Source organism: Pyrus communis, chromosome 7 (genome assembly GCF_963583255.1).
Source record: "Pyrus communis chromosome 7, drPyrComm1.1, whole genome shotgun sequence".
NCBI classification, from domain to species: Eukaryota; Viridiplantae; Streptophyta; class Magnoliopsida; order Rosales; family Rosaceae; genus Pyrus; species Pyrus communis.
The window spans coordinates 4,746,225-4,762,001 of NC_084809.1; the positions used below are offsets into that span (position 1 = coordinate 4,746,225).

General features: G+C 34.7%; 2 protein-coding genes across 2 annotated transcripts; one reads left to right on the plus strand and one right to left on the minus strand.

The window, feature by feature from the left end:
* The first annotated feature begins 5,887 nt into the window (after positions 1-5,887).
* Positions 5,888-7,413, plus strand: LOC137740235 (LOB domain-containing protein 41-like). Its single transcript, XM_068480080.1, has 2 exons — positions 5,888-6,312; positions 6,429-7,413. The coding sequence occupies exons 1-2, from the start codon at positions 6,123-6,125 to the stop codon at positions 7,160-7,162; spliced, it is 924 nt and encodes a 307-aa protein (XP_068336181.1). The 5' UTR covers positions 5,888-6,122; the 3' UTR covers positions 7,163-7,413.
* A 3,057-nt stretch (positions 7,414-10,470) lies between these two features.
* LOC137739420 (uncharacterized) lies at positions 10,471-11,415 on the minus strand. The gene has a single exon (XM_068478985.1). It carries the CDS (start codon positions 11,413-11,415, stop codon positions 10,471-10,473), a length of 945 nt encoding a protein of 314 aa, XP_068335086.1.
* Positions 11,416-15,777: the final 4,362 nt, after the last annotated feature.

A 15,777-nucleotide genomic window follows, 5' to 3' on the forward strand; every position in this document is an offset into this window, starting at 1 on the left:
GAATTCACATGAACTTTGAACTAACTGATGCACGAATTAATATATCGTAATGCAAGTTGTGCGTAATAAAACATAACATTAGCAAGTTTGTTCGCACAGATACATAATGCTATTAGGCACCTGAATTATTCCCCCAACAATATTAAAGCACCCGTGTTTTGTTTTCTAACGCAACTTGTCATTTTTTTCTTAGCAAAATACTAATTACTTTTAGTTTATGATCAACTCAAATATAATGTTTAGTTTTGACCAAAAAAAAAAATATATATATATATAATGTTTAGTTGGAGGCTTGATTTATAAGAAGGCTTTTTAGTCAAAATGATCTTTGAGATTGACATAATTCTTCACTTTGGTCCTTGAGATTTGAAATCGATAGAAGTAATCCATGAATTTGTTCATCATCCAACATTTTGGTCCTTTCGTGTAAAATTTTGTTCAATAAGGACCAAAATAACAAAAATATCCTCAATTAATAAACAATGGGTCAAAATCATTTGACAAAAAATGAGGGTATTTTTGTCATTTTATCATTATATAATGGAGATTCTTCACGGAAGAACCCAAATGATTGATGTTAACAAACTTAGAAATCACGTCTATCGATTTCAGTTCTTAGTAATCAAAGTGAGGAGTTATATGAATCTCAATGACTATTTAGGCTAAAAAGCCTTATAAGAATAGTGCTATGAAAACTACAATTTTATATCAGATTTTAATACCGCAAAATGCTATATCAACGAGTTATAATTATTAATAAACATAATATGTACATTCATTACCGACGAAAAACGCATTATATGATACTAATACATACATAGTACAAAATATCGTATTTCCTAAAATTAGTGAATTCATAATCATAGTCCGAGTCTTAATTAATGGATTTGTCGCCTAGCGCAAACATTTTTCAATGAGAGCAAGATAAATTTCCAAATTAGCAGGGTTTGCATTCACCAAACCTTTTGCTTTTAAGAATAAGTATATATTGTCCCCATTGTTTTCAACAAAAGGAGGAGGCAGGACACAGATTATATAAAAGGTGGTAATGGTATTTTGAGCCTCCTAAAAACCGGGACGAAGGCTGCTATGCAACTATGTCGGTTCCCCGTGATATATGACTATATATGATTAGGTATCCACAACTTTAGAACCTTGTGCATGTAACCGATCGATCAGCTTTCCCAAAGATTCACGAGTGCATTTTCCAATTAAAAATAAGTTTAATTACAATAACACCTTCTAAAGATTATTATATTTTTACAATTTTCTACGTTTGAGAAATAATTTTTAAAGAAAAATTTTATAGATAAATTGAAAAAATAGAAATAAAAAATCGCATTAAACATTAAAAAAAACAACAAATACAAAACTTGTGTTCAATCTGGGAGGTAAATTAAAAGGAAGGTCAATAAATTTTCAACCAAATGAAATTGGCACCGAGGAATCTCATTAAATTAAGTTTTTTTTTTTTTTTCTTTGAATTTATTTCCAATTCTTTGTAGCCGCCTACTGATCGAATGCATTTGGAAGAAATTAGGAAGGATAAAAAATGGATAGGACTATACTCTTTATGCATACATGCTTTTATTTATTTATTTATTTACCAACAATACCAATAATAGATTAAATTGTTAAAAGTTGGAAGGGAGGAAGATCGGTAAGCATCGAACTCGTACCGGAGTGCATAAGCATTATTATTTTCACCCACTGCAATGAAACATCATCTGATGCATACATGCATTTCACCTCATGTTTTTGGTAATACTAAACGAAGAAAACAACAACTATTGAACTTCTTTATTTGGTACCACTGCATCTCTATTGCATTACGAAATTACTGACTTTTGAAGAAAGAAAAGCAAGGAAAAGAGTCCACATGCATTAGTGGTTAGTGCGAGGTGTATAAGAATGAGCAAGAATTAAGATAAATCTACATTCAAGGAGGGTTAGCTAATGGCTAGGTTTCAACTAACTTTGTCCTTACCTCATTGCCTGCAAAAATTGATCATAAAGCACATTCCTAAAAATTGGAAAATATTGCTGATTCCCTCCTAAATAGGAATTACATGAAAGTCAATCACAATATGATTTTATTCTTCTGTTTTATAGTAAGTTATTTATGCACACATATTAATTTGCGATTGACAACAAAGACAAGAACGTATGACTTTTTTCTTTCAGAAGCAATGCACCTAGAAAAATTAAATTTTCAAGAGCATCTCTTTAGCTAATGATGAACATATATAAGAATATGAGTATGACATGACATAAAAAAAAAGAAGAAGAATATATATGAGTATGAAAGTGATTGTTATAACCGGCTAATTCAAATTGGTGCGGAAAAGTCTTAAGAAACGCAAATTACTGTCCTAATTTGTATGAAATCGGACTTGGTATGTAAACTTGTTTTTACCACATATAATTTGATAAGGAGATTGTTTTGGTAATCTATGTGAATTCTAATAGGAGAATTATATGATTGTTTGTCTATATAAATAATGGCAACTACTCTCACTAAAAAAAAAAAAAAAAAAAAAAACCTAGCTCGTTATTGAACTTAAACTTATTGTATGTTGAACATATTGTTTATGCAACAATGGGAAAGCTTACTATTGAAGTTGACTAGAAGTTCATCTTCTTTGTTGTTTTAAAAGTTAGATTACTCTTACAAAATAAGAACATATCCAATGCTCTCTTTGAATAAGCTCCCTATAAACCTTCGAGAAATCTTAAACTTGAAGAGATAAAAAAGATATCCGATCTCCTAGTTACTACTTATCATTATTTGAGTATTTTAACATCAGTGAACTCATTATAAGTCTATGACTTACTATACCAGGAAGTATGGTTGGATTAAATTTTTAGAAAACTTCATTTTAATCTTTGGTAAAGATGACTTTTAGATTAAAACCATGAGTAAGATCAAAATCTCATTTTAGTCCCTTGATACATTAATAAACTCATTTATTAATTATATTTTGATTTTTTAATTATTTCTCTTCTTCTTCCTAATTTTTAATGTATTAATTTTATTTCATTTTCATTTTCATTTTCATTTCATTTATCGTCATATATTTTGTTGTAAAATTTAGATAAACTCATTTTTGTTATACAATATATTTCAATGTACTTTGTCTTCTTCATTTAAATACATTAAATTATAATACATTCGGTGCATAGATTTAGATACACATTTCGGTACATACATTTTGATATAAACATTTAGGTACATTAATTAAATATAATACATTTCGGTACACATATTTAGATACATTAATTTAATATAATACATTTTGGTACTAACATTTAAATACATTAGTTCGATATAATACATTTCGGTACTAACATTTAGGTATATTAATTGAGTCTTTCAAGTTTGAAGAATGTTAAATAAAATTAATAAATTAAAAAACTCTTTCTTGGTAAAAAATAAAATTTCAAATTTGTATATTAATAAATTTAAATATTTAATGGGAGACATTAAATAAAATGCACATTAATTATTTTGAATTAAGGGCACATCAAGGGATTATAATCAATATGTAATATAACATCAAGTTTATTTTAAATTTCAATTTTCTTGAAGGATTAAAGTTAAAAAAGCCCCTTAAATTTTTATATAAAGCTCCCAAGATAATTTTCTAGTATTTTTCATGAACGTTTAACTTTGAATTAGAGAATATGATTTGAGATGTTCTCTTAATAGATAATTTTTTTTATTAGCACTACGAAGTAATCATCATATACTCCGCACTCCTTATTTTCACTAGAGATGAGTATGACGACTTTATTGGATCGATAGTAGCAATTAATAAATATGAAAGTATATAGACATAAAATTGATAAGATATTTTGGTGTTATAATCAAACTATTGCGTAGTTTTATCAACTAGTGTTTGAATACAACTGACATTGAAATACTACGCGGAATGATGCTTACACATAAAAACTCACTCATAAAAAACGAATTAGTGTTATTATATGAATGACTTGATAATAGCATGTTGATTGTTGCGATATGACACAAATAGAAATTCTTGTAAAACCAGATCAAACCATTTTAAGATAAAATTTAAACCGTAAGAAAAATAGCTGAATCATTCCAAGATTAGTTAAGAACATTTATGGTAAGATTTTCTATACCTCTTGAAAATATGCGACAACTTGTAATTTAAAATTTTAAACCTGATAGATTTTTGGTAAAAGAAAATAAAAAAGTTGAAAATAAACCCATAAAATTGGAGTTGCGTGTGGCGTGGTGTTCGGAAGCAGGTGTCGGCAGTGTCAACGTAAACTAATCCAACTAGGACGTCCGGGTCCTGCCTCATAGGATAAGCATCATATTTTAATTTCATAAACAAAAAATAAATAAATAAATAAAACTAATCAAAAGGTTTGAAAATTTGAGTTTTAATAATAAAGATAAAATAAATTATAAAATGAATAGTATCATGATTGACTCTTTAATGTAAAAATGTAATTTTTCATTAAAATAAACAAAAATTTCCTAAAATAAAGGTCAAATATTAAAAAAATAATTAAATACTAATTTGAGTGTGTAAATCGTGAGCAAGAGACCGCTCCAAAACCGTTGGCGAATAGGTCACGTATTTTGCAGGGCGCCCACAGTCCCGTACAAAACCGGAAACCGGCACCCTGTTTTTTCTCCCCTCACCCGGTTTTCCCCGAAACCAGTACGACCTCCCGAAAACCGGGAGCTCTTTTCTGTGCTTTTGTACTCCTGTTTTTTTAAATTAATTAATTAATTAAGGACCCCACATCACTGATATGTGGCGATTCGACCGCACTCTGACACCTCAACGTGACTGCCACGCGCCGCTCTCTTCCCCTCCCTGGTTTTGTCCTATCTGCATGCCTATCCACCCTTTTCCCCCACTTGTATCTGCCTTTGGAGCCTCTGTTGTCGATTTACCATCTTACCCTCGCCATTGCAATTGTAATTTTTTTGAATTCATACACAAGTTCCTTGTAATATAGAGCAATTCAAACTCAAGATTTTTGAATATGAAAAGTGACTTGATTTTTCAAATGCTTTGTTCGGAAATACTTTTAAAATTACTAAAAGTGTTTTTAAAGAAATTGATATTGGTTTCAAAACACTTAAGCACCTTACAGGAAGCACTTCAATATTTCTGAAATTCATTTGGATTTTTACTAAGGACTTATGATTTGTTTAAAAAATATTTTCACCAAAAATACTTTCAATCATTTCAAAACCATTTCCAAATGCCTTAAATTTATAATTCCCTATTTATAAAAGGGTATCAAGTTGATATTTAAATTAAACTTCACCATGCACAACACATCGAATTCACTATTTATATAAATTGATTATTAAATTTTTCGTTTATTAGCGAAGAAAAATATATAATACTAATGCATCCATGATGTTTTGTTTAATTCATGATTTTCAAAAAAAAATAAAAATTACTTCAAAATCTTGAATAAAAAATAAAATGGTTTTCCCAACTTTTTGAAACTCATCCTATCAAAAGGGTGAATCCCCAACCCCAATGGAAACAGGCAAGGGGCTCCCACTAATTGGGAGTACGTTTCACGCACTGAAAACGAGAGTCATGGATGAAATTAGTACAATGGATTAAACAATAATAAAAGGATTAAAATATAATAAACTTTGTAGATTGCTTAGAATTCGGTTGGTAAAAATTTTAATGCTTTTTTAAGTTAATTGACAATTTACTAAACACTAATTCTAAAAATATTTTTATCAAAATACGTTTAATTATTTAAAAAAACTTTTAAACGAGGGCTTACTTGAAAGTACAGGAGAGAGAGAGACGAAGGGGACCCTCCTTGAACATGGAAACCAGTGTCTTGCTTTGCACACAAGAAAAATTGATAAAACAGCTGCGTCCCCGCAAGCCAGTGGGCAGAGAGAGAAAAAGAGTAAACCCAGCAGCTCAACCCGTAAACCCAACCACGCACCCCACTTAAATACCCACCACCCTCTCCCATTTCTTCTCCAAAATCCTGAAACCCAAAACCATCACCTCCTCTCTCTAAAATTCCCAACTTTCTCTCTCTAAAAACCCAGAAAAACCCATCTCTCCGTTTTGAAGAAGAACAAGAAAGCGAAAATGCGGATGAGCTGTAATGGATGCCGAATACTCCGAAAGGGCTGCAACGAAAATTGCAGCATCCGGCCTTGCCTGCAGTGGATTAAGAGCCCGGAAGCCCAAGCAAACGCCACCGTTTTCCTCGCCAAGTTCTACGGCCGCGCCGGACTCATGAACCTCGTCAACGCCGGCCCCGAACATCTCCGCCCTGGTCAGTTCTCTTTTTCTTTTGCTTTTTCCCGGTTGCATGTATTTTCCGGCATTTTGTTTTTCCCGAGAAACAAACAGAAGACTTGGGACTAATAGTTTTTGGTTTTGGATTTACAGCCATCTTTCGGTCTTTGCTATACGAGGCATGCGGTCGGATTGTGAACCCGATTTACGGGTCGGTCGGGTTGTTGTGGTCCGGGAGCTGGCAGCTCTGCCAAGCCGCCGTTGAAGCCGTGCTGAAAGGCCAGTCGATTACGCCGATTACTTCCGAAGCGGCGGCGGATGGGCATGGCCCGCCTCTCAAGGCCTACGACATTCGCCACGTGTCCAAGGATGAGAACTCGGCCGCGTCCAACGATCCTCAGAAGGTTAAGACTCGGTACCGGTTCAAGCGGTCCGTTGTCAAGCCGAAGACCAACAAAGTAGACTCCGGTTCTGGGTCGGGCTGTGGCTGTGGCTCAGGAGCTGATGACTCGGCCAAGCCGAGTTCTACCGTTTGCTGTGGGAACGAGTTTAACCGATCGACGAGTCACGAGTCGTCGCTAAGTCACCAGTCCGAGGCGGCTGTCAACGTGGACGGTGACAGCAAGGAATCGGAGAGCATGATTTCGTCCGAGACGGCTGAGGCTGAGCTCTTTTCCCGAGCCGAGCCCGAGCCGGCTCGCAAGCGGAGGGAGCCGGTTCAGGATGGGGAGCTAGCTTTAGAGCTGACGCTTGGGTTGGAGCCGCCATCACGCGGCCACCACGTCGTTCCGGTTAAAAAGAGAAGAATTGAGGCTGAATACGGCGGATCATCGTCGGCCGACGACGGCGCGTGTAAAATGGAGCTTGGGCTCGATTACGTGGCCTGAGCGGTGGGGCAAAAGTAAAAGTAAAAAATGGTTCAGTTTTGACGACTCAAATCGGCTCGTTTGTTTAGCTTTGACGAGATCAAGACCCTTGCTTTTGTTTAGAGTTGTTTTTAGTTTCGAAGTTTCGATTTTTGACTTTTTTACCCTTTGTGAAGGTGAGATCAGATGTACAAATGTGGTTGGAACCTTGAACTTGCATATACAAGATGGTAAATGAACAAAGGGACAAAAAATCAAAATCCTTTTTTTTATATTTTTTATTTATTATTTAGATTTTACTGATAAAAGGATAATATTTAACTGAGAATTACGCCTTTATCCAGACAAGCCTATTACAAGCAATGTTTGAAATATTATCGGTAGATATTCTTCGATATTTAATTGATACGTGGATATACGAAAATTTATTGATTTTAGCTTCAAATTACAAGTTTTTCCAATAGATTGAAATTCAGATTTCATCTCTTTTTTATTTTATTTATATTTTTCTTTAATTTTAAAAATATTTTTCACGAAAATATATTGAAGAAATTTCAAACCTTAGCCGCATGAGTAGTAGTGTAGTACTGTAAGGTACAAGGGGGCATTTTTGCTGTATATTCAACATTTTAACGATGATAAATAGTATAGTAAGCATATGATGAGTAAAAATGCACTCAAAGTACAAGGTTGGTTCTTTGGACATGTAGCATTGCGCAAGCAAGAGACTTTTGTCTGGTTTTGTGGGGTTGTTTTGCCAAAATCAAGGATAAGGATTATCTAGTTCCCCAATAAAACAAAAATTAAGGATAAGGATTACCTCAGAACGGACGCTTATCTTTTTCTTCTCTCCTTCTCATCTGTTATTAGTCAAATTTTGCAGGCTCCCTTATATGCTTCCCTTTCGAGTTATTTTGAGCGTTGATAGGGAGAAAAATTTGTGACGTAGGACGCTAGTGTACTCGTTTTATACAAGTTCTCTTATGCATCTATTCACCTGTTAGTTTAGTGTAATTCGGTCGATCTTTCTGTTAATGTCTATGAGGTGGTTGGGAAATATATGAGGTGAGTTGGCATAGAAGTAATTGGACGGTGTGACTACAATACTCTAGAGCATAGAATATTTTGCAATCTAAAGCCTTAAATCCAAGTCAATGGCTTTTCAATTTCCTTTGACTACAGTGGATAGGGCCGTTTCTGATAGATTTTGGAAGCTTTATGCGAAATTTGTAAAATGGGCCTTTCTTAAGATAGTTTTAAGTATGAATAAAAGTATGACAATATATTGATACTAGAAAACATTCACTTAAATTAAAACAAAGTCACTTAGTACTACAGTCTAGTGGTATTCCTCTTCACTTGGAAGTGAGAGATTTTAGGTTCAATTATCGTTAAAGACAAATTTGAACAATACTATTGTTAGCCCATTGTGACGTTTAGCCCACTCCCTCACCTCCCTTAGTGTATATAATATTAGTTTGTTTAAAAAAAAAAAACAAAAAAACAAACAAACTTTAGCACTCACTGATTGCATGTTTACAAGTGTCATTAATGATAAGTAAAAAGATCTACAAACATAACCTTTACTAAATAATCAAAATCAATTTTATCTTAAACAAACAAACATGAAAAAAAAAAACTTCAAGCTTCTAAGTTTTAAGTTTTACTTGAATATACAACGTTGTTATATAATAAAATTAAGAAACTTTCGTTTTTAAGGGTAGACACTCAAAATATCTCATTGTACTCCAAGTTTTTATATTTAGAAGGAAAAACAAATACTCTAATAAGGAGTGCACAATGCGGTTTTAAAGTGCTAACAAAAGTAATTTTTTAGAACATTGTTACATGATGTTAGATGGCAAAAATTTAGGGGCCCCATGCGACTGCACTTTTTGCTTCCCCTCAACGCCCCCTCTACAGTGGAAATGGCACTATGACATTCCACGCTGGATAGAAAAATCGAACGTGATACTAATAATACAAGTATCAAACTTCTACTGTGGGTTGCAAAATATGAGTGCTACTCTTATTTTTGAGTTTAATATATGGAACTTATGAGTGTAATGCATATACAATATATGATAATTAAGAGAGATAAAAGAGATAATCAATCTAATATATAAAAGTCATTTTATCAACTCGCACTACTGTGACAATATGAATTCAACTTACAGTGCCTAATCCACATATATAGGCATCGCTCAATACGAATTCAACTTACCGTGTCTAATCCACATATAGGCGTCACACTTATTAAACTACCATGGAAGGCCTAAGTAGTGTAATTTTTGCAAGTTGTGAAGTGTTTTGTTGTGTGTGTTGTGTTTGTGTTAATTATAGCACTCCTTGAATTGTTTAATTTTGTAGTCTCCTATTTTGTTTGCCTTTTGGGTTCGCTTTCGATCAAGTGGCATAATATTTCAATACTCTGTACACTTCGCTGCTTAAGGACCTTTAGATCTGTTGTATAACACTCCTTGAATTGTTTAATTTCTTTGACAACTATTTGATTGAATTATATGTAGAAAATTTATGGATTTAGTGAAAAACCACAATTTTCTTAAGAATTGGCCACTGAACCCAAAACAAACGGAGAAAAATGACGGAGGAGGACTAGAGTGCGACAATGACCATACCGGAGGGCTACAAAATTTAACCTCAACTGAGGAATCAGAGTATTTTAGGGAACACAGTTATATTTAACCCTGTTCTTTTGTTTGTTTTGTTTTTTATAAACATCTGTGTCTAAACTGTGAACTGTTTCATGAAAATTATGTGGAAAACGAATACAAGAATTGATGAGTTTATCATATGATCTGGTCTGCCGTCTGCACTGTGAAAATTCTAGCAAGAAGCTTGGATTGATTTAGCATGGACTTAACTTTGTCCCATGTTTGGTGTAACTTTGGAGTAGAAGGAGGATAGTGCTAAATAATCATTTAAATTTGATGAAAAGCGGATAAGGACTAAATACAGTAATCCGTAAGGATAATCTGGTGAAACAAACGTACACTAAATTCTTGGATTAAGCCACCACCCCACGCTTGGGACTCAAAATGACCAAACAAAAATTTATATCAAATAATCAACTGGGTCCCGGGTTTAAACTTTAAACATTTCCCTTTCTTCTTAGCGTAACCTAGTAATATCGCTATAAAATAACCAAATAAAATGAATGATGAGAACAAGTTGTTCTAGACATTGTCTTGGACTCTCTATTACATGGGAATTTAAAATAAGACATCCTGAAAAGACTTGAATGTGAAAATGAATTGAAAGATTGCACAGCTAGTGATCCTATATAGTGCAGACTACTTTGTTGTAAGCTAAATTTTCTGGTTGTTGCAACGATGCTTATTTTGCAGACGCTCTTTCTTCAGTGCCATGAATTTAGCTGCTATATCATCATAGTCAGGCAGCTTAGGGTGGACATGAGTAGGATACTGGAAGGCATCGGAATACGATCGTCGGAAGTCATCTTTGTGATTGTCCTTAACTCTTTCGGGCGGCATTGTCACGGCTCTGGAATAAGGAGGTAGTGTTCCTTTTCTTGCACTCCAAGAATTAGTCACATGTGGAGATGTGGAATTATATGAGGTACGCCTGCATCGAAAACTCGATTCCTCTACTCTTCCTTTGAGCACTTTGTTTTGCATAGTGGGATGCTGATGATCTGGATACGTGAAAACGTTATACATCATTGCTTCATTGCCATAGCTCTTCCTCCTCATTGGCTCTGGACGCACTGCAGGCCATTCGATTCCCCTGTTCAATTGTTCATGTCCATAAGTTGGAAATCCAACCCTAGCTGTAATCCCTCTCTTTTGCTTCCACGGTTGAACTTCTTGATGCTTTCTGCCATAGTAATTTAGACATTCATTATCCTTAAAGCATTGATTTTCCTGAGAAATCGATCTCTTCCTCGGTCTTCTCCCACTTCCCTTCCACCTTGATCTCCTTGGGCTTTTTGACTCGCAATTCTCACTCCAAGTCTCATAACATTCCACATAACTGAGATCACAACTGCTTTCAAGATTCTCCCTCTTTGGTGCGATACCTTTGAACTTGAAGAGTCTTTGGTCCTGGGAGTCTGCATCTCTTGTTGTAGAAAACTGAACCTCTTCTATGTCATCAAGGTAAATCACAATATCTCCATCTCTTGTTGTACCATGACTTGTGCTACCAGAAGTACTGCTCCGACTTTCTTCGGTGCCCGGAGCTGATATATTTGGAGAACCAGCTTCAGAAAAATTCCCTTCAATCAGTGGCATAACTAATGAAGAACTAGCAGAAGTTCTAGATACATTAGAATCAGCATCTACGGCTTCTCTTTCCATTTCCTCGACGTTTAAAACTTGCATTCCAGATGTTTTGGTTCGTCCATAATAATCTGCATCCAGTACTTGATGTCCACTAATTTCCTTCACCTAATATGCATTGAACAAAAGGACTAATATTTTAATTTCAAGTATGATAAAAGACATAGAGTACTGGGAGCTAACGGAAGACTTTGCACAAAATCGAGCACAGTAGCGTTCTAGGATTCGTACAGCCAACTCTGGGATAAGACTTTGTTGTTGTTGTTTATAAAAGATATATAATAGCATAAATGTTCTAGACATATTTATTGAAGTACTAATGAGTAATTACCTTTTGTTGCCATTCTGAATGGTACTCAATAGCTAAAACCTGTGGTTTGATGCAGTAATTTCTTGCTATTTCACTGACCAATATATGCTTCATATCATCTGTTACTGACTTTTGGGAGAGTTTCTCTATTACCTGTAGTTTTGGATTTTGTTAGTTCACACTCATGTATAACTTCCGATAGCCTTATGAGATCAACAGAAACACCCTTTAAAAAATTTGTTGCAAAATCGTAAAACTTGACATCGTACCTCACGGCTCACCAGATTCCCAGGGAGTAGTTCAAGAGAACTCATTGTGAATTTCTGCCCGTAACGTTCTCCGAATAGCTTCCTGATCGCCCTAAGCTCAGGCAGATCCCCACATCTTGCAGAAGCATATATAAGACTTGAAACTGCTTCATTTATGTCATTTGGGCAGTCCCTGAACAACCACCAAATTGCAGCACAAACACAATTACTTAAGATCAAGTGAGGAAAACATAAAAACTTGGGAACAAAATAGAAAAAATTCAGATCAAGGCGTACTTGTGTCTGCGGATGTAAGGAAGGTGGATGAGGATGAATTCACAGAAATTGTCCAACACTTCATATAATGCCACTACGGATTCGTCTTTGATTATCTGCTCAACCTGAAAAATCAAATGGCCCAAATTTCAAAAAGTGTTAGTAGTAATTCGATACTCAAGTTGTTCTTGGTAGCACTTTAGTTTAACCGCACCACTTTTGTCACCCAAAAGTGCTTTGGGGGAATCACAATATCCCAAATCAGAAAACATAATATTGGATTTAGTATGGCAAACCCAAAAAAAAATTAGAGAATTCAACGAGAAAAAAAAAGGTAAAAAAATCCCAGAAGACTCAGAATTGTTGGCAGCACAATAATATTAAAAATTTCCAACAAACGCATATTTTCTGGTTGTACTTTCAGTTTTAACTACTCAACTTTCTCAACCAAAAGTTGAGGAATTTGAAGAAACCCAGGTGCCAAATTAGTTCAACCAACTATATGTACTATGAAAATAATTAATTGACAAGAATATTCATGACGAATTAAAATTAGAAAAGCAGAGAAGATATCACGGGATTTCTACTGTTACATTCATACCCTGTTGAAGGCTTTGTCTTCATGACCGTGTTTGATCAGCTCCGCCACGTCTTGACGTAGTTGCCTGACAATTGCTTGCCTCTTGTTTTTCAACAACTTGAGCCGGCAGTGCACCTCTTTGATCAGCCTCTTGCTGCAATCCAAAAAACAAGCACACACAAAACAAAACAATACAATGATTTTGGTTTTATAAAAGATAAAGCTATGATACAATTGCAACAAAAGAAACAGCTTCAAAGATTGCATGGTTTGAATTAAGTTACCACTTCGAAGCCCTTCGCCACCCGAATAAGATGTCGAACATGTCTACAATTGCGGAATAAATTTTGGATTGTTTTGAAGGTGAAAGAACAAAATGGTAGCAGGGAAAACCAGCTTCATTTGCAGCTTAAGCTTTGAGGAATAATGGGAAAGAGAGAAAATGTGAAGGAGAGAAGTTGAAGAACTAGTAACCACCAGATGACAGTTGGGTTGATCACTTTAGAGGGGGTTGCATGTATTTAAGAGTGGGTTTGAAAAGGTTTTGGAGAGAGAAAGAGAGTGGGAGAGAGAGGAGAGAGAGATTGTGGAGGCACGAGACAGTTGTTGGTCTCCTTGAAAAACTGCTCCCGCTACTACAAGTCGTTTGGGACACTTTTGAGGCTACTCTGGAAACCCTCGTTAACAGAGATTAGAGCAACAGGACATGGGTTAGTTTTTTTGCGAAGGTCCGGTTCCAAATATAATTTTGATAATTGTGTTGTAAAGGAAAAAGGCTCATTCTTTATCATTGAAGAGAAAACCTGGGAAAAAAGATTGGATAATGATGATATTTGATGACTCCAGGAGGAGACAAAATGAAGAAATTGTTGATCAAGCCAAATCATAAATATCTCTAAAAGTTCATCAGAATGAAGTCAGCCGGCTCCTAAAACCCAGAAGTACGTGGTCATGAATCAATTAGAAAGTAGAAAAATCACAAAAACACAAGAGCTATATAAACACACGGAATAAAAAAACGAATTGGACGAAAACTGGTTACAGAAACTTTGGTAGCAGAAAGTTTATATAGGCATCAAGATTCCTAATTTTAGATAATGTTGAAAATATTGTGTAATGAAATTGTGCACTTTTAAGTGGTTGGTATTTTTTGAAAAGTCTCAGTTTCGAATCACATAAAAATATAAAATAAACATAGAACTTTGGTTTTTTTTTTTTTTTTTTTTTTTTTTGGACCTATTGTGTGGCTTAACTTGACTCTGTATCATTTCAATTGTATTAGATTTTTCTAAAATGACGCTTAACGACTCTCCAATAGAACAAAATATCATTAGAAAAATTAAAACATAGAAATAAAATGATCCAAGTGTTGAGTTTTTCTTTTTCTTTTCTGAAAGAACAAGAGAAATCTTGTAATCACGAATAAAAAGTACAAATGGAATACGTATTACTCATAAACATTGTTGAGCCGAAAAGATTGGTATGGTTGGTGTAGTTTGTGCATATCAACTGACCTTTGTAATTTGTATTAGTTGGACGTTATTGTATTTTGCACACAACCTTAACACACACTCATTGACATTGGACCCCCATCTGCTCATTCCCCTCCTTGTCGGATAAATGTGAAAAAGAAAAATAATATGCGAACACAGAACCTGCTTCACCAAAACAAATGCACAAAATGGCTGCGTGGTTGGTTGTTTTCTAGGAATAGGTAATCAAACCCACCTCTCTCTCTCTCTCTCTCTCTCTCTCTCTCTCTAAACTAGTAATTTATGTGTAAATATTGAGCTGGTGACCAACTGATGCCACAGGGGCATGCTGCATACATGAGACATGGCATGCAATAAACTGCAGGGTTGAGTGGAGGGAGCAAGCATGGCGTGGTGGATAAAGGCAAAGCTCCAATGATGAACGATGATGCTCAATTTATAAGAAAACCAAAAAGGTGGCTTGCTGACTCTCACAACATTCTTTTATAGTGTTTCTTGCTTTGCTAATCATTAGTGCACACCGCGCAGTAGCACAACACCCAACAGGATGCTCCTCATAAATCATATTCGTTCATCGTACATTATATAATTAATTTTTGTTAAGCATTGTTTGTATTTAATTTTAAATAAAAATATTTAAAATAGTTTCTAACTATATGATATACGATAAACGAATATGATTCATGAATCCTCAGCATCCTCACAAAGAGAAATCGGCAAGAATTCGGCAAGAATTCGGATTTGCACATCACAACTAGCATCCATTCCTTGGAGGGTCTTGTTTAATATTATAAAGAGTTTTACTCGGGAAATGCATAAAATATAATTTTGTGCTAATGAGTAAGGTTTTATGTTTTTCACCTTGCATCTGATATTTTAAAATTATGTCAATTTATAATTATATATATATTTGAACAAATGATATTAATAACACTAAGGGGTGAAGAGATGGGTTAAGCGATATTATCTACACTAAGGTCATCTTCAACCGATTCAATCAGAGAGCAAAAGGGTCAAAAATAATTTGAAATGACACGAAAATCTTCTCTAACTGAGAGTTAGACCAAAGGGCTTGTAAGCCCCACTGGGCCAAAATCAGCCAATCATGCCAGCCGACTGCCATCTCTAGCTTGCTAGCTAGCCCGATAAGCCAGCCAACTTTTTTTTTTTGTAGGAATTTTTTGCCCAGCCCACTTTTTTTTTTATAATTTTTTTCCTAAGCAATTTCTCACATATTTTTCACTATTCCATACTATATTACCTTGTTTTATTTCAATTCTTCACATTTCATCTTTGGTCTCCTCGATTGGAGATGATTTTTTGTCACAAGGATATGTTTGGCCTATGGCCCTTTGGCCCTTGGTTGGAGATAGTATGAAATATGGACTGGTACACAGTCAAATGCAG

What these genes read in the sequence shown, in the direction of transcription:
- LOC137740235 (XM_068480080.1), top strand. Translation starts at nt 6,123, where the DNA reads ATGCGGATGAGCTGTAATGGATGCCGAATACTCCGAAAGGGCTGCAAC. An exon ending in CCCCGAACATCTCCGCCCTG is followed by an intron (nt 6,313 to 6,428) that starts GTCAGTTCTCTT and finishes TTGGATTTACAG; the next exon opens with CCATCTTTCGGTCTTTGCTA.
- LOC137739420 (XM_068478985.1), bottom strand. Translation starts at nt 11,415, where the DNA reads ATGCCACTGATTGAAGGGAATTTTTCTGAAGCTGGTTCTCCAAATATA.